At 39.0% G+C, this 24,542-nt stretch overlaps 1 protein-coding gene across 4 annotated transcripts in view; it reads right to left on the bottom strand.

Moving 5' to 3' along the window:
• Tpgs2 (tubulin polyglutamylase complex subunit 2) overlaps window positions 1–24,542 on the bottom strand; it is a 35,131-nt gene that overhangs the window by 4,622 nt on the left and 5,967 nt on the right. For 2 of the 4 annotated variants that reach the window (XM_026400060.2, XM_026400059.2), the window contains exons 2-4: window positions 21,701–21,780; window positions 11,778–11,865; window positions 1,233–1,346 (exon numbers count right to left, since the gene is read on the bottom strand). In XM_026400060.2, coding sequence (XP_026255845.2) covers window positions 1,233–1,346; window positions 11,778–11,865; window positions 21,701–21,780 — 282 coding nt within the window. Of the gene's footprint in view, window positions 1–1,232; window positions 1,347–9,540; window positions 9,670–11,777; window positions 11,866–13,781; window positions 13,886–21,700; window positions 21,781–24,542 lie in introns of all 4 variants that reach the window. The other 2 variants (XM_026400061.2, XM_026400057.2) reach the window with 2 other exon arrangements.

Below are 24,542 nucleotides of genomic sequence, written 5' to 3'. Positions count from 1 at the left end.
TTCTCCAATGGCCATTTTTACAAATTCTTGATCAGCCTCTTTCTATCTGCCGGGCACACACTATGGTCTCAACTTTCCTGATAGAGGCAAACTCTGAATGGCTCAGGCTTTTTTGGAGGTCTTTCTTGGGAGCCAGAAATGCTGTGGAAAACTATTATAATAGAGTCTTTGATGTTCTGAGTGACAGAGGCATTTTCATACCAGCTCCTGCCTTACACCTGTTTCTGACCTTCCAATCTTATTAGCTCATTGGTTCATCTGTTGTCTATACAGCTATAACATCTCTCTAAGAGGCCTACATTATCTGGTCTCTTCCTTTTTCAAAACTGCTTATGGTCATAAAAAATTTTCATTTGAATCTCTCCAGTCTAAGTAATCCAGAATGATAGACCACTGTCTTCCACGTTATGTCTCAATTTCTTTGCTTGGCTTTCCAAGCTCTGCATATGAGAGAGCAGTTAGTCTTCAGGTTTCATCTCTACATCCTCTAGATGGTTCATGTAGAGCACTAACTTGGAATAACAATTCCATGACATGGTTTTTGCCACTCCCTGCAATATCTAATTCCAACTATAGTTCAAGATGCAGCTCAAAATCTGTTTGCAAAGATTCTTCAAGTTGGAGATAAACTCTCCTTCCCCCAAAGGTAAATCCTGGTGTCTGTACATTCTCCCCCCATCTACTGAAGATGGCTTGCCTTTGTCCAGTTCGGTAGTTTCAGTCTCAAGGTCTCAACTGCCTTTGGGTGGGGGGAGGGGGTAGCAGTTACTGCTCAAGGGCACAGAGCCTCACTATCCACTACTGGTCCCCCTTTCTCATGATTTCCCATCTGGAATTTTGAGGTCTAATAAATCAGGTTTTTATTATTATTAACTGGCCTAGATACAGAAGTATGAAACAAAGATAATGTGTTTCCTGTATGTTTACTAAAAGTATGAGCTTGCAGGGAGGGGTCTATAAACAGAAGGACTATTTCTTTTAGTTTATCTCACCTATTATCTGTTGACTGTTTTGTAGTAACTCACATATGAAGATGGCTAAAGAAGACTAAAAATTAGCCTACAGGGGGTGCTAGAGAGGGCCAAAGGGGCTTTCTAAGTCTTGGCACACAGAAAATCTAGAAGCACTTCAAGAAGCCAGGGAGGTATGTGCCTTTTGTGTGATGGCTGACAAGCAGTCAGGCAAGATCACACCCAGACTAGAAGACTACAGCATCCCATTGTGATTCTTACCTGGCTTCCCACTTTTGTAAACAAGGCAAACCTTCCCATTCCCACTGCATGAATCCAGCTCAAAGATCACACTGCGAGAGTCAAAGTGAGGCTTCTCTGGCTGGTCCTCACTGGCTGCAAACAAACAAACTCATCTCAAACGTACTATTAAGTAGTATTTTCCAAAAAATTCTATAAATTCCTGATCTCATTGATGGATTAGGCCTTCTGACTGGGCTGTCCCATTACCCATAGACATTGTCAGAGAATTTGGGGGAAGGTAACAGGAGGACCTGAGTTTCTTGGGAGTGGTACCACATAAAGTCAGAACAAGTTGACAGACCTGATGCTGACATTGTTTTATTCTTTTTTTCAGGGATTTTTTATTATTTAAAAATAGGATATCATACACATTATCTGAATCTTGCTTTTTATACAATAATACCATATGGAAAACCCTTTAACTGATTCATTCTTTTAGTGGCTGCTTGATGGTTTGTGGGAGTCTATTTCTCCTATCGATAGGAATTCACCTTATCATCATTCTGCTATGAATTGTAAAATAATTATGACTGCACATGTTCTGGTGTTTTCCTTATGCAAAGTAGGTTTCTTGTAATAGAATGGACATTGTCAGATTGCTTTTGATAAAAGGTCCTTGTTTTGAAAGACATTTGCAATAGGTACAGAATTCTAGTTTTAACATTTTTTTCTTGAGTATTTTATCTCACTTGAATTATTTCTAAGTAGACATATATCCTTTGCTCCTTGTATGTAATCTGGCTTTTTTCTTCTGGTTGCTTTTAAGATTTTGTTTTTTATTCCTTGTTATGGTTTGGCTCTGGAATCTCCCCTAGTTCATGTTGAATGCCTGGTCCCCAATGTAGCAAAGTTCAGAAAGACTTTTAGGAAATGACGAAATGAGGAGAGCTGTAACCTCATCAATTGATTAATCCATTTGATGAATTAATAATGTGAATGAACTACTGGGTGTTAACTATAGCTAGGCGAGGTGATGCTGGAGGAAGTAGGTCACTAGGGGTGTGCCCTTGAGGACTGTATCTTGTCCCTGGCTCCTCTCTCTGCTTCCTGGCTGCCAGGAGAAGAGCTGTTTTCCTCTGCCACCAGGTTACAACTTCATTTTCAGGCCCAGAGTAATGGAATAAGCCAATCATGGACCGAACCTCTGAAACCGTGAGCCAAAATAAACTTTTTCTCCTCTCAATTGTTCTCATCAAGTATTTTATTAACAGCAACAAAAAACTAATATATCCTCATTTTGAGCAATTTAATTATGATGTTTTTTGGTATCACTTCATGTTTCTTTTTCCTGGTCTAATGAACTCAGTGAATATATCAGTTTATAATTCCATCAAATTGGTAGATCTTTGGGTCATTACATCTTTAAGTATTATTATTTTCTGACCCCCAACCCCTTCTTTCACAGACTCTAATCACACATATACTATACCATTTGTTACTCCCCAGTGCACGGATGCTCTTTTTACTAACTTTTTTTCCTTTCTGTTACTTTGGATAGTCCCTATTGCTGGGTTCTCCATTCTTCTGCAATCTTTTCTTTTTGCCACCGCTAATTTCATCCAATATATTTTTCATCTCAGACCCTAAACTCCAAAAGCTAAACTTGTAATACACAGTTTCCAATCTGTACTTTCAAAGACATACAGAATAAAGTTATAATAACTTTAATATCTATACATGCTAATTCTAAAATGTGTGTCAATTTAGGGTTGGTTTTGATTAACCTACTTTCCTCCTTATTATAGTTGTATTTTTTTTTTTTTTGCATGCCTGATCATCTTTGATTAGGAGCCAAAAAGTGTTAATTTTACATTGTGGAGTGCTAATGATTTTTGTATTTCCATAAATACTCTTGAGCTTTATTCTTAGACATAGTTACTTGGAAACAGATACTTTGGGCTTTGCTCTCAGATTTGACAGGCAGTATCAATGTAGTGTTTATCAATAGCTAATTATTCCCCTTTCTAAGGCAAGCCCTTCCATGTACTTAATTTTATTTATTTATTTATATATTAATTTTTAATATTTATTTTTCAGTTTTCGGCGGACACAACATCTTTGTTTGTATGTGGTGCTGAGGATCGAACCCGGGCCGCACGCATGCCAGGCGAGCGCGCTACCGCTTGAGCCACATCCCCAGCCCCTTCCATGTACTTTAATGCTCTGTGAATCATGAGGCATTTCAGCTTGCTTAGTCTTCTTGGTCCTTTATGAGGAATAGATATTGTTCCCTCTAATTATCTTCAGTGGTTTTTGTCATTGACCTTGGGCAGTTTCTTCATCACATGTGTCTATCAGTTCTTTGCTGAAAACTCAAGGAAACCCCTCATAGAATTCTGGAATTCTCTCTTTAATCGGCTCTCTGTTAGTCAATCCTATGAACTCTAGCTGCCTTAATCTATCTGGGCTCACAACTTTGTCATCTTAACTTGGAGAGAACAATGGTCCCTGCCTGGGTTCTTCTTTCTATCCTGTGGACTGGGAACTCTCAAGGAAGTAAACTTGGGAAATTATACAGCTCACCATGATTGTTTCCCATTACTCATAGCTCACTGTTCTTTGTTGCCTAATGGCAATGTCCTAAAAAACACTTTGTATATTTTGTCTAGGCCTTCCTTTAACTGCTGTGCCAGGTGGGAAGAGAAATTTGGCCTCTGTTACTCCTGTTTGGATGAAATTAAAAGTCTAGACTGGTGATTCTGCCAAAATTTTAGCAGCCCTGCATGATGCTAAAAGTTGGGACAGGGGGTGGGGGTGGGGGAGTCTGTCCTTAGGTGAAAAGCTGTAAAAAGAGTAAATTCCTGCAGTGAGGTTCCCTTCTGCTAAGTGTAGTTTTACACTCCAGTCTCTGCCTGATTTTGGCTATTCTCCAGACCTTTCAGGTAATTGTTTTAAATGTTCTTCTGGATTGTAGAGTATTATCTGCCATTACCTTAGAGTATAACGGCACCATTTGAATCCCCACCCTCCACCTCAAATCTGCAGTACCACTGTTTCAGTTCCTCCCCTAAATTTTAGTTTGGTTTTAACTCCATGTATGCATTAGCATCTTGTTGTGTGGTCTATACCTGGGAATACTGGTGGATCTCTTAATGGGACCTGTAATTTGTAATGGTTCTTGCAGCAGGGTTTTGTATCTAGTTTAGTAGAAACTATTTTTTTGAAAAGTTATTTACAAAAACAATTTGAGGCCTAGGATAATGTTACTCCCTCTAGGGTGGATTTTTCCCTTTATATAAAAGGGTTTTTTTGGGCTGGGGTTATGGCTCAGTGGAAGAGCGCTCATCTCGCATGTGTGAGGCCCTGGGTTCGATCCTCAGCACCACATAAAAATAAATAAATAAAAGTGTTGTGTCTATCTACAACTAAAAAATAAAAAAAAATAAAAAGTTTTTTTTTGCAACATATTTCACCTATTTTAGCATTCACTCATTTAAATTGTATAATTCAGTGGTTTTTTAGTATGTTTACAAAGTTGTGCAATCATTACCATTATTACAATTTTGGGACATTTCTCTAGAGTGAATTTTTATTTGCATCTGCCATTCTCTGAGATTAATAACCTAGGATTAACTATGTTCAGTTTTGGGATTTAACACTTTCTGGATCACATAAATGACTCACACTGAGCTTCAGTCCATGTGAGTAACAGTTAGTTCTGGTTCATCCTTGCTCCCAGGGTTCAGGTTTTCACTACTCCTTTACAAAGAGCATGGTCCCATCTTTTCCAGGCCCTGGAATCCATTTTATTCCCCTTGCTCATAAATGAGTCAAATTCTCAGCTTTTCAGCAGCCTTTCTTCCTCCTTTGAAGAGGACAGTGTACCTTAGACAAAAGCAACTCCACAATCATCTTCCCTGGATTTCTGTCTTCTTCTGGATGTTGATCTGATACCATACCTTAGCATATTGTTAGCTCTTTGATGCTTTTAGGAAAACAATTGTTAAATTTTGTCCTGCTTTTAAGTCTTCAGCAGGAAGGCTGCTCTGAATAATCTGCCACTACCAGAAGAGGAAGTCTCTTCATCAGTTTAAGAATGTTTCTGGAAGATAATATACAGGTAAGTTTTGCTTTTGCGTTTTTTTTTTTTTTAATCAATTTAGTAGTCTCTATCTTTCAAAAGAGATTCAATCCCATACAATTTATGTAATGATTGATTTATTTCTCTCATCTTAATGTTATATATCTTAATTATTAAGTCACTTCCTTTTCTTTTCTTCTTCTTCTTCTTTTTTAAACTCCTGTCATTCAACATTTCCCTTATTAGACTGGAAATTTTAGTGGGACGTAGTGGCACAACTCTATAATCACATTAGGAGGATGACATGTTTGAGGCCAACATGGCCAACTTAGCAAGATCCTGTCTCAAAATACTGAGATGATGAGTTTCTTCTTATGTACCCCAGACAAAATAGAGCCAGCAGGTCTTGAAACAGTGTGGGCTTCACTCATGCTGTGTGTCAGAAATAGAACTATCACAAGGACTTCCTAAAGCCCATCAGGAATTCCTTCGCATCCTAGATGCAGCTCAAACTCATATACTTTGCTCTCTGTACACTTATTTTCTGTTATCAAGGTTTATTTCAAGGAATTATTCAAGACTACTGAAATTCAGATAAGACAACTGCCTAGCAATGGCTGTCTCCACCAATGGGCTAATACCAACTGCTATAATGACCGGATACCAAAAACCTTATTTCAGGTAAACTTCTCCTTTGGGTCTTTAAAAGCCTGCCCTTACCTCAACCCCTCTGGGTGCACTTACGGCTTTTCACAGCCTCTGCATCCCACATTGGAATTCCCCATTACTCATTCCCAAATAAATGTGAACTTTCCAAGAGCCATCTGTCTGTATTTTAGGTTGAGACCTGATTACCTTTGTTTTTTGATAATTAGATCCATGACTATCTTTATTTGAAAACAATATACCATCATTTCTCTAACCAAATGGGATATACAAAATTCTAAGATGATCCCCAAGATTACTGCCTCATGGTATATACATCTCACATAATCCTTTCCTCTGAGGGTGGTTTAGGACCTGTGGATACGATGGGCAGTCATTCCCTGGATTGGGCTACATTAAGAAAGTTCACAGCACACTGGGAAGAAATTTTCCTGCTGGCTTAAAAGCTGCCATGATGTAGAAAGGGACATATGGCTTATATCTGAGGGTAGCCTTAACTTGCTTGGAGTGAACCCTGGCTGAAAGTCAGGATTAAAATTGGAACTTAAGTACCACATTGCAAGAAACTAAAAGCAGTCAACCACAGTGAGCCTGGAAGAGACCCCGGTGCCTCCAATGAGATCAGTCTCAGCCAACATTATTTCAGTCACTAGGGTTCAGCTTCAGATAGCTGCATTCTCTGCTTGGCCAGTTGTCAGCTCCTTAAGAGGACCCAGCTGACCTGCAGTTTTAATCTTAATTCATAGAAACTTCTAATAAATAAATAAAACTGATAATAAATTTGTGTAGTTTTAAGCTATTAGATTTGTAGCAATCCGTTATACAGGAATAGAAAACTGGCACACCAAAGCTGTTTTCCCCAGCAAGTTGTTGTACTTCTTTCCTAAAGTAAAATAAGATCTTTCATTTGCTACCCCTTCCCTTTTCTCTCAGTTATCCATTATGAGGACCACTGAAATCACTATTTTGACATTTTGGTACTTTGTTACAATAGCCCTAAGTAAGTAGCTTAACAGAAATTTATGATCTGAAATCAAAGTGTCCAAAGAATATTCCTCTGAGGGCTGTGGAGAAGAATTTCTTCCATACCTCTCTCCTAGCCTTTGGCTGTTTACTGGAAATTTTTGGACTTCTTGTAGAGGAATTGCCCCTACCTCTGCCATCATCTTCAAATGGCATTCATCCAATATATGCTTGTGTCCAAATTTTCTTTTTATAAAGCTCACCTTATTCCAGTATGATCACATCTTTTAATTGAGTCTGCAATTTGGAAATAAGGTCATATTCTAAGGTACTGAGATTTAGGACTTAAATATATCCTTTTTTGGGGGGGGGTGGGGGAAGGGGGCAGAATAGGATTTAACCTAGAATACTTTAACTGCCCTCTCTCTTCACATTTGAATTAAACTGAAATGGGATAGCACCTTTTAGAATATTCTTTGCACTATGCTCAAGAGTTCTTATGTAACACATTTTGAGCCCTTACAACTTCCTTCTTATAACCTGAGGTATATTTAGTCTGTGAACATAGAACTCTTGATTTTCACTCCTTTTTCTCTCGGTAACCCAGAAATGTTTTTCACCATCTTCTAATTCCCACTGATGTCTGATTACTACTCCTGTACAATTTATTCTTTTTGACTAAAAGCTTGTCATTTTTTCCTTATCAGGATATGCTTAGATGTTTGGGGATTTTTATTGTTCTGATTTAGGTTTAGGTTGAGTATTTCCTATCTGCAGAGAAATTTTCTTTTGTTTGTATTTATTGCCTTTCCATCTCTTCTTTCTTTGGCACCTATAATTGCAATGAAAGGTGTCTGGATTTATTTTCTACTTCTCATACTCTCCTACTTTTTTTTCTTAAAATTCACTTCTCTAAAATTTACTTACCTATGTTCTATAATATTCATCCCACATAATTTTTCTGTCTAACTCAGGTGTCAATAATATTTGTATTTTCTTCATTTCATTTAGTCAATTGTTCGAGAATCTTTGTAATTTTTTTATCTATGTCTCTGTGCTGTCTTAAAAATTTCAAATGTTCTTGTGCTTATTTTTGTTTAGATTTTCATCTGTGTGCTCTAGCAGTTTTAGTTCTCTAGTTGTATATTCTAATATTTCTTCTGATGTCTTCTGATTGTCTGCTGAGTACCCTTAGAAAAGTCAGTATTTTTCTATTTACATTTTAATGAGACTTAGATCTAGTTGTTAGACTATTGCAGAAAGCATGAGTCCAGCAGGTGCCAGAAGGCCAAGTGGTCTTTATACCTGTAAGTATATAGGATAAATATGGTCCCTATCCCTGGCTCAGTACTTATCTTGAAGCCCCTCTACAGAGTACTTCTTTTCTTCCAGACTCACGGGCAGGAAAGACCTACTCTATGTAACTACTTCTTTGCTTTTTAGAGAAACCATATCATACACTTATTAAACCAATGTGAACTTTTCTTACTACTGGGGATTCCATAGCTTTGAGTGACAGGCTTTTTCTTGGACTCATCACTTCCCAATTTTTGTCTCTGGACTCCTGTTGCACTGTTCTCCATTTGTTTGTCCAGTGGAGGGAGAAAGCCTTACATCAGTTCCCTCTGCCAGAGCTTAAATAAACCCCCAAGACCTAGACGCTAGCTGTCTACTCACTATCCATTCTTCTTTTCTTTCATAAACTCCAATTGTGCTTGAGGAGGTAATACTGCACAAATAAAAATATCTCCCAAGACTTCTTCAGGTCTAGTTGTCAGACTTTAGGTGGCTTTTTGACTCTGTTCTGACCAATGGCTATTGGGAGAGACTTCTGAGAAAAACTGTTTTCAAGATAAAATGAGGAGAAATTTTGCCAAGGGCTTTTTTTTTTTTTTTCTTTTTTTGGCCATTGTTCTTTGTTTTTTTTACCCTTCCTCTTCCTGTCAGAAACACAGACTTGAACTGGGAGGTAGAGCCCACAATACTCAACCATGAGGATGAAAACCATACCAAAGGCGGGTGCTGCAGGAAGTGAGAGGGAAACTTTCACATTCTCAAGCAGCAACTTTAACCTAGTTCCAGATTTCATGAGAGAAATTAACCACTATTTAGTTACTGTAACTGGGTATCTGTTATAAGCAGCTAAATAATTCTGATAGAAGAAGCCCTCACTTGAGGCTTTAGCAGCTAATAACCCTATGAGCCATTTCACTTAGAAGTAAAAAAGAGCTTTAAAGGTAGGAATGGAGAGGAAAGGGGCTGTATTTAGACTGTCATATTCCCTGAACCCCCCTGATACTTAAGTACTAGGTGAAGCTTAATTTACAACATTTATTCACTCACTCAGCATGTACTCATTAAGTGCTTACTGTGTACTTGGTACTGAACCAGGAGGAAACAAAACAAAGATGCCAACCTTGATTTGCTTCATTAAAATTTCCTTTGTTGGTATAGGCTGTTGCTGCTGCTGCTGCTGTTTTAACCTTATTCCCATGGTTCTAAGGAGCTATGAGTGGGAAGGGTTTTGGCTTAGTGGAATATAATACAGTGCCACAACCTCTTCCCATGGTCCTCAATATTATAAAAGGGAAGCAAGCAGGTTCATTTCTAACCCAAAGCAGAAGTTCCTCCAGATACCTTCGTATGTATCATCCTCCAGGTCTGCCAGAGTTGGTGCATTAGGAAGTGAATACATGGAAGACTGGTTGAGCTGAGTCAGTTTTGAGATGCTGTTAATTGTCATACTGCCCAATGGAATGATGTGCTCTATGGAGACATTAAAAAGAATGACAAAAAGTTGACAGCCTAGTTACAATAGTCATCATAAGCCCAGCTATTGTTGGTCACATGACTGAGGCATTTGATGAAAGGTAGGAAGAAGAGGATCAGTCACCACATGGCCCTAAGCACCGGCATTTCATGCAAAACAAAACAAACATGGAATCAGGGGCCACAGGCAATGAACAGTCCCTACTACATTAGGGTATGGCTACAGAAAAAGTTTAGAAAGGGATACTCAAGAAGAGCTAGAAAATATGAACTTAGGAACCTCATTTGAAGAGTAAATGACTTAAAAAATATTTCCACTCTCTCTTGCCCTAGTTTAACCAATATGCTGCATAAACAATTATACTTTACAAAGGAGAAACAGCTTTTGATTATATACTGGACTTTTCTCTTATTATAAGTTTTCATGATGGAAAATATCTCTCATCATTTTCCCTTACTCAATGGAGAGAACTGGCAACCCTTCTCACTTGGTTCTAGTCTTCTGTGATTAGGGTACAAATAAGGAACAGAAAGACTGCATATTTTCCTTATCTACTGTATAGAATCCTTGACCGAGGGTGGCACACAGACTTACCAATCTGACTTCTAGAAAAACTGGAATGGTTGAAAACAATAAAACAGCTGGTATAGACCATGGACTGTTTGAGGAGAAGAGACTACTAATAAAATGCTGGAAGCTGCCTCTACCGTCTTTTCTTGTTAACAATGTAAGCTATTCAGTAAAGAACGGGTACAGTAATCATGATAAAAAGACCAGGACTAGGAAGATCAAGTTATAGAAAATATTGCAACACAACCAGAGACTCATTTATAAAATAGTCATGTAATATCTCTTCTCTGAGGCAGGCTTGTGAGGGAACTAACCTGCCCATATATTGCAATATATGACCAGAGACTCATTTATAAAATAGTCATGTAATATCTCTTCTCTGAGGCAGGCTTGTGAGGGAACTAACCTGCCCTCATAATGTGGGCAGGGAGTGTCTGTCAGTCAATCTAGTCTCTGTCCCCTGTCTATTGCTCCAGATCCCAAAGGCCATGGCCATGGTATAGGGAAGGTACTGCTGGTGACAGATAACTTTTAGGCCATTGAAAAAACAATTCTAAGTAAAAACTAAAGTTAAATGTTCACTAGTAAGCTATTAGAATTCTGTTTCTCTGGTCAGCAATGGGAGACAGTCATAAAGGCTTCAGGAATCACCAAAAAAAGGTAATTCATATATGTGGGCAGGAGGTGGAGGCAGGAAAGAAAAGTCAGTTCTGTGAAGCAGAAGTCTCTCCTCCTTTGGGTCAGCAATGGGGAGGTTTAGGATACTTCCTAAGATCTAAGCAAATATGGGGATGGGATGTTGCTGGAGTGGGAGGCAATAAAAGCCAACAGGGATGAGGACTGGCAAGTCTGTGTCAGGAATGGGCTGGACTCCGGCAGCTAAATCAGAATTTCCTAGCTTATGAACTTCTTTAAGTCCTCATCTAAATGTGCAGTAGCTGCAAGCTCTACTCTGTACGAAGTTGAGAGTCCCTACACCCATTATGCAAATGTGTTAGTCTAGACACATTTAAAGCAAGATGACATCCTACAAACTGAGGCAGATGGTGACTGAGGCTGAGGTGGTACAGGAAGAGAAAGGTAAGGTTCTGATTTGAGGGTTAGAGCACTGAAGTCTTCACAATGGTATGAATAAAGGAAGAGTCTGAAAGAGAGGGACACCTGCTCCCAGGGACCATGGGTCTTTCCTGCAGGTTACTCTGAGAAGTCTACTCTGAAGTGAGGCTAGCAGTTCTATTTTTTTTTGTGTGTAATAATTAATGTTTTCTTCCGCTCTATTCCAACCCTATTTATAGGAAGCCTCGAAATTAAGCTCACAGGCCAGTACCAGCTAGACACTGGAAGAGGGTAGAAGTAGGTAAAGCACTAGATATCTGTTAGCTTTAGGAGAAAAATCACAGATTCTGAATGTGGTACTCAAAAACCCAGAAAAACTGTGTAGATTGAAAGACTCATAAGTTGTGAGTGCCCAGAGCTGTCCCACCCAACCTCTCCACCAGGGCAATGTTCCCCAACAGCAAGGAGGATGACTTACCATCCAGTTTCACACTCCATGTCATATGGAAGCCATTGGTCATTAGGTAAAAGTTCTTCAGATCCTCAGGCATCACACAGTTATTTTTCTAGAATCACAAAGCAACCGAGCATGAAGTCGGGGCTAGGAAGGAGGGTGTAGGCCAATGCCTCAAATTGCTGGGGGCATGATTCACCATATTCAGATCTCTGAAACAGAAAGACTGATAATTATCTGTAAAACTATTAGACAGGTATTGGGGCCTGCAAATGGAGTTTTCACCTCCTCCCCTTTGTTTTACTTCACTAGATAAAGCAGATTAGGTGTCTGCTCTGCCACAATATGCCCTAATGGCCAGCTGGAAAAGGAGCTCAAAGGGAACAAGCTGAGGAGACAGGGGAACGTGATGAGAGAGGAGGCCTTAGTAGTCTGACAACATTGGAGCAAGGCAATCATTATCAGGAATTTCAGATCCATTCTCTTATATTACCTTCTGAAATAAATTATTGGACAAATAAGAACATCTTAAAAATAAACTCCTTTTTAACTCTGTCCAAACTTTTATCTTATTGGATCCTTCTAAGTTGTGATACCATTGTGTATGTCAAGTTTACTTTAGATCATACTGTCAGTTCTAGGCATCCAATGGATGGGGAAGTATTATGTAGCAGGAAAATCTGAGTTCGCTTCCTGATTTTTGTCATGTATGTTGAGTGACCTTGAGCGACCTTGAGCATGTTGTTTTAACCCTATGAATTAAGACTAAATCTACAAAACACTGGAGGTGAGGGATATAAGCTTGTCAGGAAGTGGACTAAGAAATTATGATTTTAGCTATAGCATCTTCAAGAATGATAAGTGTGAGGACAGTTTTAAGCTTGCAGGTGATTTTAAGCAGTACTTTTAAAAATTATTAAATAGACAACTCTCATTTTAATGAATCAAGTTTTAAATTTCCTTTAAGAACTAGTATATGGACTCTGACCAGATTTTTTTTTCCCCCTCTTGTTACCACCCAACTCCCAATCTCACAGATGTGAAAGTGAAGGGATTTGCTTAGGTTAATTTATTTCTTACTTAGTAAGTTATATGGAGTTTGGGGCTTTCTCTTAGTGCCTCCTGTATGGCTACATTCTCTCTTTGCAGAGAGAAAAAACATACATACAGAATGCCTTTCTCCCACTCCCAGGATCCTTGCAAAGGAAGCCTACAGTTAATGCTATTCTGACAAGATTTGTGCTCCTATGCTCCAGAAGATCAGCATCCACTTGAAGATTTTGATCACCAGTACCATCTAGTGGTAGAGATAAGAAAATAGCTGCCTATCAGTTTTTTTTTTGGGGGGGGGTGGTATTAGTGATTGAAACCAGGGGTATTTTAAAACTTAGCTATCTCTCTAGTCCTTTTTACTTTTTATTTTGAAATAGGGCCTCACTAAGTTGTCCAGGCTGAACCTCCTGCTTCCGCTTCCTGAGTCACTGGGATTATGGACCTGTACCACTAACTCATAACTACCAGCCATTCTTAATGGGGCTTCCATGAGATTCCAGAAGAGGAGGACAGGTAGACTACCTGTTGTTCATCTTCAATTTAGGCTGAAGAATTTCAGTAGTAGTATTTACACATTTGTTACAGCATTTCTTTCACCCCAAAATGAAATTTTAGTGTTTTATACCAGAATTTTTAAAAATATTCAAAATTCATAAAATAGTAAAAAAGTGAAATCAAATAATAGATTTTAAATGCTTATATATAATTGTCAAATGAATCAAATTCATGAAAAACATTAAGTCTATACTGTCTGATATAATGGCTGGTAGGACCTGGTCCTGTTGCATATCTTTCTGCCCCATGTACCTGAGGTCCTACAGTGCTTCCGTTCTTTCCTACAGTGTTTAGCTTTTCTGAGTGGGATTTTCAGGATACTGCTGCTTTTGGTGGCTCCTATGCCCTGGTCAGCAATTCAAATTACTGCCAATAAAGCAATCTGCCCACTTCGGAGAGCTTCTCTCCATACAGACTTACGATCAGCCTTCTTTTTGGAGGGATGTGGAGGATATGAAAGGCGGAAGGAAGAAGATAGGCAGAAGGTGAATGGAAGAGGGGCATCTTCAAATTGGAGGGAGAATCTGAAAATGAAAAAGGGAGAATAACCCTGCTGACCAGAATCTAGAATGACAGCTAACTGCCACAACAGGGTACTGCTCTCTCTAGTCCAATGATGATTCTGTCACATAGCTGCTAATTTCCAACATTTTCCCCTCCTTCCAAGGAGGCTAACTGCAATAGATTCTTAAGCTACTATAAAGAATAAATCATAAACTGTTATTACTTCATCAGTTGTGGGAGCCATCAACTAGAATCCCAGAAAACTCTGATGAAAGCTGCCTGAGCCTGAAGCAAAGTGCTGTCCACTGTCTCCTGCTTATCTTCATTCCTTCTGGACAATCCTGCACTCCACAGTTCTCTCCTACTTTAGTGGCGACATCATCTGGGAAGGGAGCTGGGCAAAAATGCAGAATCAGGTCAGCAAAGGGACCAGAGGATGGAAATTAGTGTTTCTGGAGGGCTTGTCCTTGCTGAGTAGTTTTCAACTACAGCCAGACAAAGGACTGCCCATGAAACCCACCAAGAAGAAGAACTAAAATATTACTGGAAACATGAAGCACTGAGCGTAAGTGCATCTAATGAAACTTTTTTGGGGGAAGACAGTCCACCATTTAGAAGGAAAACCTGGTCTGTAGAGGGATGACAGAATTCTCAAATATTCTCAAAGTCCCTCCTAAGGAAAGGCAGAGGGTTCACTAGAAACTATTATTTTGTTGAGTAGGATATAAGAATTTGGGACCAAACCAAACTGCTTAAGACCAAGAGGAGAGGAAGCATACTTTGCTCCAAATCCTTTCTCTACAGCAATATCAGTTTCCCTGTAAAAACACATGGTATAGTATAGATTTTCCAGGGACACCATGACAGTCTTCAGAACAGTAATGCCTCCAGGCCTAATTAATCATCAGGCATCAAGTTTTACAAGGAGTAGAAGTTGTGGGTTTGGAGGAGAAAGCTTCCTATCTATACCTTCCTTGGTTTAAAGCTCCTGGGTGTAGTAGTCTCAGGATTGAAATGAAGGACTGTGGAAAAGCAGCCAGGTGGTTGACTCTGACTATTGTGTTTTATCTAATTCATTCATTTATCCAATATTTATTGTCTGTTATAGAGTAAATACTGTGCTGGGCATTAGAATCAGGAAAGAAGCAATGTATAGAGGAGGCTGTACCAGACACATGGGTTGCTTATACAAATCCACCTTTTTCTTCCTTCTTGACAAAACCCTCATTTTGCTTGAGATAGCATGTGTCTTGTTAAATATTTACTTTTAAGACGTCCTCTGCAGTTAGTGCTTGACATTAAGATGTAAACACAAGTCCAAAGAGGTTTTCAAGAAAACTTTCTCTCTCCTATTAAAAGGTGATGGATGTGGCTGAAGACACACCTCTCACCTCTTCTTCCTGCCTTGAGCTTGGACATGATAGTCAGCGCTCTTGGTAGTCATCTGGCCACCATAAAGGAAAAGGACAAAAGAATTCCAGATATAATGGCTTATCACTGTTAGGGCTGATGAACCAATTTCAACTGTCTACATCAGTACTTACTACCTGCGATCTGGTAAGTGTTCTGCAGCTGTGGGGTGTGGGGGGACATTAAAGAAGAGAGAGGTAGGACAAAAATAAGAACAGGCAATGCTTTAGAATTCAAGGAAAAAGATTTATGGTTAATTAAGATGGCTCACTAGAGGTACCTGGCACACTTCTCTCCATAATAAAGGAAGTGTCTCAAACACTTCAGTGAAGTGCTAGAATACAGTGGGGATATGGCAGAGACCTTACAGAGCACAGTGATATACAATGGTCTTTAAGCACATGACATCTACCATTCCTTCTCTAGACCAACTCTAAATTAAGAGGGACTTTGCTTGACAGGGAAAGGGTAATAAGCAGGAGGTTCTAAGCAATCTTCACTCATGCCATGGCCATCTGAGACATTTGCTCTTGGAGAAGCATGTAGCCCTCAGAGGCCCGAAGCTGAGTTTGGGAAGTTGTTAGCTTACCACGCAAGTGCACTATCCTAGAGAAAAAGAGCCCAGCCCCCGACATTGTGCCCTTATCCAGCCCCTACCTAGGCTCCTGCTGCACAGCAACACTTTGAAACCTTTCTACCCAGGGTCCTGTGGAGCAGCCAGGCAGCTGTCCCCAGAAACCTGGCTGACCTTGCTTTTTAAGCCAGCTAAGTAACCCACTCACTCACCCTTAGTCCCAGAAAGTAGCTGGGGAGCCCACCTTGAATGGCTCAGCCTAGAGGTCTTGGGAAGCAGACAGGTAGCCCTGCCCATCTAGAAGCTGGGGTGGGCAGGGGAAAGCATCTGAGCAGTCTTCTCTGACTGGCTTGGCTCACTGAGGCACCCCAGGAAGCTGATGGGAAGCCCTACCCATCCTTCTGCAGCCCCAAGAAACAGCTCAACAAACTGCTACCAGAAGCTTGGCCTGTTAAGGTACTGAGAACCATACAAGAGAGCCTGCCCATTCTCCTTGATCCTGGGAAACAACTGGAAAGCCCTCAGAGCTGGCTGGCCTAACAAGGCCCTGTAAAGTCTCCTGTGTGGCCCCTTGGATACTGACAGGTACTTGGTTTGAGCCCACTAGTATGCCCCAGTGCCTACGCAGCCCTCAGACAAGCACTCTGCCCCACTGGGCCCACTGGAGTGGCCTTGCCTCCACATGACCCGTGGAAAATGACAGGTTTCTGTACCTGCAACCAGGTGCACTGCACCCAGACGTTCCAATGAACATGTCCCACCATAGAGAGATGCATCCTAGCTAGCAGTGCCAACCCAAATGCCTGCGGCCAAGGCCAAAGAGACATCTGTAGACATGGCTAACTTTGATTACTCCTTAAGAAGATACATGGACACAACATTAAAGCACCCACCTGGAATGAAAGTCAATGTAGCATATCCAACCAACATGCTAAGATAAATCACAAAAACTGGAAAATGGAATTATATCAAACTAAAAATCCTGGGTAACAGCAAAGGAAACAAAAGGGTGAAGGGACAATGTCCCTACAGAATGGAAATATTTTCAAACTCTTCATCGAAAAAGAGATTAATTCCAGAATACATGTGGAACTCAACAGTAAAAACAAAACAAAAATACAACAAATGCTGGTGAGGATGCAGAGAAAGGAGAATTCTTATACACTGTTGCTGGGAATGTACATTAGTATAGCCATTATGGAGACTGTGGGGAGGTTCTTCAAAAAAACTAAAACAGAACTACCATATGATAAGGCAATCCAACAACTAGGTATATATCCAAAGGAACTGCAATCAGTATGTTGAAGAGATATCGTACTTACATGTTCATTGCAGCACTATTCACAAGAATCAACTTAGTGTCCATCAACAGAGGAATGGATACAGAACATGTGGTATTTATATACAATGGAATATCATTTAGCCACTTGTGGCAAGGTGGACAGAAGTGGGGACATTATGTTAAGTGAATAAGTTAGGCACATAAGGACAAGTAATGCATGTTCTCATTTACATGTGGAAACTAAAAAGTTGATCTCAAAAATGCAGAGAATAGAATAGTGGTTACTAGAGTCTGGAAAGGATGCGGGGGAAGGAGGAAGAGAGGATAGTTAACTGGTACAGGGATGCACTTGCACTCTGTATATATACTGTAGAAAAAGTGAGGCTGAAAAGAAAAAAGATATTCTGCCAAATCATTTGGTCTCTTTGAGCCATAGTTTTGCCATCAGTACATCAAATTTTTATCTGGGGATTGGAGAATCTAATCCATCAAGAATCATAAAACATTCAGCAACTATGCAATGTCACTGAAATGCTTAATAACAACAACAACAGGATTCTCCTGGCACCAGGATGCTGTGAGTATTAAGAGGCACATGCTTTCACTGTGCCTGAAAGATGAAAAGCTCAGTAAAGACATTAGGTCTTACTAAATACCAACATTTACACAAGGCAGGTAGCAGGCACAGTGAACGTGAATCATATATAACTGCATAAAGCCAGGCATATGGAAACTGCTTTTCAAAGACAGAAAGGGTGAAATATATTAAAATGGGAAGAGGCTATTTACTTTTTCTTAGGATCTGGTCATTGAGGTTTTAGTTTTCAATCTTTCTTCCTGGATGTGTATCACAAAGTCATAATATATTAGATTATAGCTGGATGAGTCCTCCAGGAACACTGCTTTCAGATCACCTATTATACACATGATAAAGTCACCCAGAGAAGTTATAGTACTTAGTCAAGGGCCCAGAGCTGGCATTAGACTTCTACTCCAAGCTGTTCTCCTCACACCACAGTGCCTCCATAACTTTTCTGCTACGTCATATTTTCAGTGAGCTTCCAAGAGAGCTTCCAAAGGGGCAGGGGCAGTGGCAGGGAGCCTCTTCATGGAGGACCTTTTCTAGCTATTTATGTAGTGGTGAACACTGAGTATACCATATGAAAGCTATTCCCTAGTTGGGGTGTCTCCAAGCATGGAGGTCTGTAGATTAGTTCACTAGAGAAGTAGATCCAGCTGTTCTCTGGCACAGGCACTTCTGGAAGCAGGCACAAGTCAGGGGTGGCTCTACCAAGACTGCTCCTATGGAAACAGGCTCTTCAGTAACCTTTTGAGTGAAGAAAGGGGGAACTCCCAACCAGCTCAAAACTTCTGTTCTCTATTGCTTAATAGACAAAAGTAGGTACAAAACAGTATGTCGTATATTGCCCCATTCTGACTGAAAAAATTTATTTAAAAACATTTTTATGCTTTTGAGAATCTGAGAAATTCTCTTCCCAGAAACATGCATGTACCTAACACATCTGACATACATTTCAAAGACTCCAGGGACCACTGGCATTGTGTACTTCTACCCACACACAAAACCAAAATATGCTGACTAGTATGTCTATGTGGTAACATCCTAGAGGACTTTTCGTTGTTTTAATCCTTTTTTGTGTTTTCCATTTTTTTTTTTATGGTGACCAATGTTTTGTTTATCATGACATAAAAACAGCATCTTAAAACCAAGGTACACACTCCAAATTCTATCTTCTACATTTGATTGTTAACTTTCAAGCAACCCACAGGCCTTCAAAAGCCCAGACACAAGTGAAGCACAAGTGAAAAAATATTTTTACATTACTGATACTAATATGGTTTGTACTCCTTAATTGGCATATTTGTACTTTTATTTTAAGTAAAGGATTCAAAGGAAAATTGTAAATAATGTATTTTATGATTCAAGGTACTTTCACAAAAATCCTCCTACTGAGTATGTCTAAGGAGAATGTGCCATTATATATCTCAGTTACTTTAAAAATTTCTTTTTCCTTTCTGACCTGTAATGGCTATTCATTCAGCTCTGTAACTGCATTCTCTAGGTGTCATTCCAAGCTGAACAGGGAACCCCAAAATGGTGCACTGTCCAGGAGGCTGACCATATTTCTATGAGATCCACTGCAGACAATAGCCCTGGGAATTAGTTATGGAAGGTATGCTCCAAATGAGTAAACTATATTATAACTGGTAAAGCCAGGACAAATGGATAGTCTTCTCCTTAAAGAGTTCTGGGGAATATATAGTACAAGAAACAAGGGGGGGAAAAAAAACACCTTAGAAATTGCTTCATTAAGTAAGTGGAATAATATGTCATAGCCTTAATGGTGTTCTACTTTGTTCTCTCACCCTCCCACACAGGTCTGACAGGATCAGCTAGTTCAACATTTGCTCCAATGTCTGTTTGTATGCTAGTCCCATGTTGTTTTGATTACTCTAGCTTTGTGACATATTTTGAAATCCCAGTGTGATACCTCCAGTTTTATTCATTTTGGTCAAGATTGCTTTGGTTATCTCAGGTCTTTTGTGGTTTGACATGAGTCTTAGGATTGTTTTTTCTATTTCTGAAGAATGACATGGAAATTTTGATAGAGATTACATTAATCTGTAAATTGCTTTGGATAGTATGAACATTTTAGTAATAAAGTGAAATAAATCAGCTACAGAGAAACGAATACAGTATGATTTCACTTACAGTGGAATCTAGAAAAGGCAAACTCTTAGAAGTAGAGTAGAATGGTGGTTCCCTGAGGTTGGGGGTGTGGAAGGGGAAAGAGGAAACATTGGTTAATGGTTAGAATGAACAAATTCTGGTTCCACTGCAGAGCACAGTGACTACAGTTAAAAATGTACATTTCAAAATAGCTTAGAAAGGATTTTAAATATTCTCACCACAAATAAATGCTAAAAATATCTGAGATGAGGGAAATTCTAATTAGACTGATTGGATCATGGTTATATATATATATATATATATATATATATAAATAATGTATACATGTGTATATATATACATTCCATATATGGAATGTACATATATATATACACACACACATTGAAATATTTGAAATATCACATCAAACCCCATAAATACATAAAATTATTTGTCAATTAAACTTTAAAAAAAGGAGTTCAACAAATAGACACTATATGAAATTCCCTTTTTATATTATCAGCTGTGAATTGAAATGGAGGTGGGAGCTGAGAGAGCCCTGAGAAAAATTGAGGTGCTGCTGAGCTGAAGTCCTGGAGAAAAACCTCAACTACCAGTTACTGAGCTTCAAGAAAAGCTGCTGCTGGCTCAGTGTGGGAGCAGATCATGCTGGCAGGACTAAACACACAGCCAAGGGCTGCCTGGCTGCTGAGGGCAAGATACCTAGTGTTGTCTTCTATTAGAGACACAGCCATGCATAGGAGAGAGGGTATGTATTTAAAGGACGGCAATTCTGAGCTCGAATTCTGGCTCTGTCACTTGTTAACTGTGGGACCCAAAACAATTTCTTTAACCTCTTTGAGCTTCAGTCTCTTCATCTATAAAATGAAGATACCATGACTACTTTGTGGGGTTATAAGTCATTTCATAGAGAATAACTTAGATGATATGTGTTAGCAGATACTTATTAAATCACAGGGTTATTTCTTAGCCACCAGGGCCAGTCAGATCTATTTGCTACTCTACAGCTATTCAAATCTTTCCAAAGCTGAAAACTGACCTTCTCAGTTTCTTACTTTAAACATTTCATTGGCTACTCTTTGCTCTCGAGATAAAAAACAAAAATCTTAATCCATGAAGCCCTAAATGTCCTGGTCCTTGTGATCTTGCTCTCCTGTGCTCCATTTTTATATTTCATGTAATCCTTTCCATCTCAAAGCTCTGGGACATATCGAAAGCCCCTTCTTCCCAGATCCCATCTTCCTGGTTAACAACTTCTCATAGCTTCTTTGGGAAAACCTTTTTTCAACCTCCAGACAAGGTCAGGGTCTGGAAAATTCTCCCTTCATCTGTATTTCACAGTACTCAGTCTACTTTGTAATTATGTTTATAACAATTTATACTATGTCTTAGTAAGATCAAGAGGAAGAACAATGACTTTTAAAAAAATTACCACTGAATCCCCGGGTTCAATAGCCAGCACCACACCTGAACCATTTTTGGAGCTTTAAAGTTTTATTGAATAAATGAAAGACTAGAGGAAAATTGGAATAGCTATGGATCTGATTAGTAGTTATTTAGAACACTTAACTATATTCTGGCCTGATACTTAGTAATATGTTTCTTTTCCTATCCTTGTTGGATTTTTAGTGTAGTTGTACATAATTTCCAATATCCACTGCCTTCAAAGGTTTACCAAGGCTGTGGGGGTGGGAAGGGGGAAGACATACTTCATGCAGGGAAAGTGGCCATTCCATAATGAAAAGCAACTGTGGTTGATGTAGAAATAAGTTTTCTGCCCTAACATTTCCTTCTCAGGGGCATGTAAGTTGACTTCTCTTTGTTGGGAGATGAGGATGCCACATGACAACACTTACTTGTTCCCATGAAGAAATCATATGACGTTCAGCAGGTGCCTTTTCTAAGATGGTCACTTCTGTCACACCTGGGGAAGATTCTGGAGGAAGAAAAAGAACATCATGGTCATTATAAGCCTTTAGTACCTCTGTAAAGTTGCAATTGGCCTATTCTCACATTTCTACACTATAGGTTGATTGTTGATGGCTGTCCTAGAACCATCTGGTCCCTCTAATGAGCATTTATATCCCCTGTGACAAAAGTAAAGAAATGGCTGGACACTCAGTCTTGTAACCTAAGATAATGGTACAGTCTACCCGGTGGAAAGAACACCAACAGAATATACTCCACATTCAATCACTACTTATTTAACTTGTTGAAAAGAGAAAAAAGATCTTTTTCTAGTGATTTAACACCAAACTTCTCAGTGATATATATATATATATATATATATATATATACACACACATATACATACATACACACACACACACACACACACTCTCTCTCTCTCTCTCTCTCTCTCTCTATATATATATATATATATATATATATATATATATATATATACACTTATGAAATGGTGAAAAGAAATAAGGAATAGTAGTACCTCATTAACTATTTTTTAAATATTTTTTTAGTTGTCAATGGACCTTCATTTTTTTTATTGATATGTGGTGCTGAGAATCAAACCTAGTACCTCACACATGCTAGGCAAGTGCTCTGCCACTGAGCCACAACCCCAGTCCCTCATTAACTTTTATAAGATGCAAAACTTGCTAACTTTTCTTCTAAATAAAACTCATCCTGAACATGATATTCTACTCTGAGTTTCAGGGCTTAGAAGCTAAGCTAACATTATGAGAAATGTATTTTTGTCTAGAAATACACTGGGAACAAAATAAGTCATGTCTTTCCTCAATGCTGGAAAAGATCTCCAAATAATATGGTCTGTGGAGCTGTGTTTATTACTCTGAGATAAAAGAGAAGTCATCTGGGAATAAAACAGATTCAATATCTCCTCGCACATTCTTCACTTGTTCTATGGTTACTCAGTCTTAAGATTTTTTTTTTTTTTTTTAAAAGAGAGAAACTTTTTTTTTTTTTTTTTTTGGTAGATGGACACAACACAATGCCTTTATTTTTATGTGGTACTGAGAATTGAACCCGGGTTGCGCCCATGCTAGGCGAGCGCTCTACTGCTGAGCCACAATCCTAGCCCTTAATTACTTTTTTTTAGTTGTAGTTGAACACAATACCTTTATTTTATTATTTATATATGGTGCTGAAGATCGAAGCCAGGGCCTCCCACATGCTAGGAAATCACTCTACCACTGAGCCACAACCCCAGCTCCCAGTCTTAACATTTTGAAGTCCTTAGTCTAAGACATAAAAATCTGTCATAAAAGCTTTTACGGTTTATGCTAGGCATACTGGCGTATGCCTGTAACCCCTGTGACTTAGGAGGCTGAAGCAGGAGCATTACAAGTTCAAGGTTAGTCTCAGCAACTTAGCAAGGCCCTAAGTAACTTAGTAAGACCCTGTTTTAAAATAAAAAGAGCTGAGGATGTAGCTCAGTGATTAAATTCCTCTGTGTTTAATCCCCAGTATCTCCCCAAAAAAGAAAGAGAAAAAGAAAAGGTTTTATGGTTTAAATTCTCCACCAAAAAGATATGTTGAAGTCCTGACCTCAGTACCTCAGAATATGACCTTATTTGGAAATAGGCTTATTGCAGATGTAATTAGTGTTGTTATGCTGGAGTAAGGAATAAAGAATAGTATCTAAGATTCCAGCTCATGATATGATGATGGAAGACTGGACTGATGTATCTATAAGACAAAAACTGCCAAATTCTCATGAAGAGATAAAGGCAGGATCCATCCCTAACAGGTCTCAAAATGAGCATGGTCCCTGCTAACGCCATAATTTAGACTCTAGGCCTCCAGAACTGTGGGAGAATGACTTTGTTATTATATGCCAGTGTGATCATTTGTATAGCAGCGCTAGAAAATGATCCACTTTTTCTGTGTGATGCTGCATAGATTATTCCTACTATTACCACTCTATTTTATATCATGGTCACTGCAAGCCTTGATTTTGTGGCCACAGCCACAAAATCTCTTCCTGCTCTGTCCCAGCATACCACCAGAAAACCTTGCCCATACCTAGGCTTGTTTCCTATCCAATTTTGTTCAGTTCTTCCTCTGGTCTGGAAGATAGGGGCCTTATTATGCTTGATTTTTATCTTTCTTCCCAAGTTCAAATCCTCTGCTTGGACAGTGTCAGTTAGTTCACTCATTGCTTTTATCCCTCCAACATCTCCACAATGAAACCTGTACTCCTTTCTAAATATGCTATCCCCCTTTCCTGATGCACATACCCAAATGTGTTTGTTTCTCTCTTCATCTACCCAAATCCTACTCATATTTTAAAGCCACACTCAAGTTCCACCTCCTCCATAAAACCATTACTACAGATTACTACAGCTCACAGTCATCTCTGATTTTCCTGATACTCTATTCTATCTTATGTAGGTTCAGTGCTACATGTTTCTACTTGATAATATACTATTTTTAAATGATATTGGTTGTTTACTTTGAAGCTCTAGAAATACTTTATACAAGAATTTAAAAACTGAAATTAGTTTTTAAAATTTCTGGGAATATGGCAGACTTCTAATTTAGTTTTATGTGGTTCACTGATTCTATGATTATACGCTTTCTATGCATCATAAAAGTTTCCTCCAAGGATGTGAAGGAAAAGGTATACAATGCTGGTGGGGCTGTAAATTGGTGCAACCACTCTGGAAAGCAGTATAGAGATTCCTCAAAAAACTTGGAATAGAACTACCATTTGACTCA

Source organism: Urocitellus parryii, chromosome 13, assembly GCF_045843805.1.
Source record: "Urocitellus parryii isolate mUroPar1 chromosome 13, mUroPar1.hap1, whole genome shotgun sequence".
Classification (NCBI taxonomy): domain Eukaryota; kingdom Metazoa; phylum Chordata; class Mammalia; order Rodentia; family Sciuridae; genus Urocitellus; species Urocitellus parryii.
This window is presented reverse-complemented; position numbering and strand designations above follow the sequence as displayed.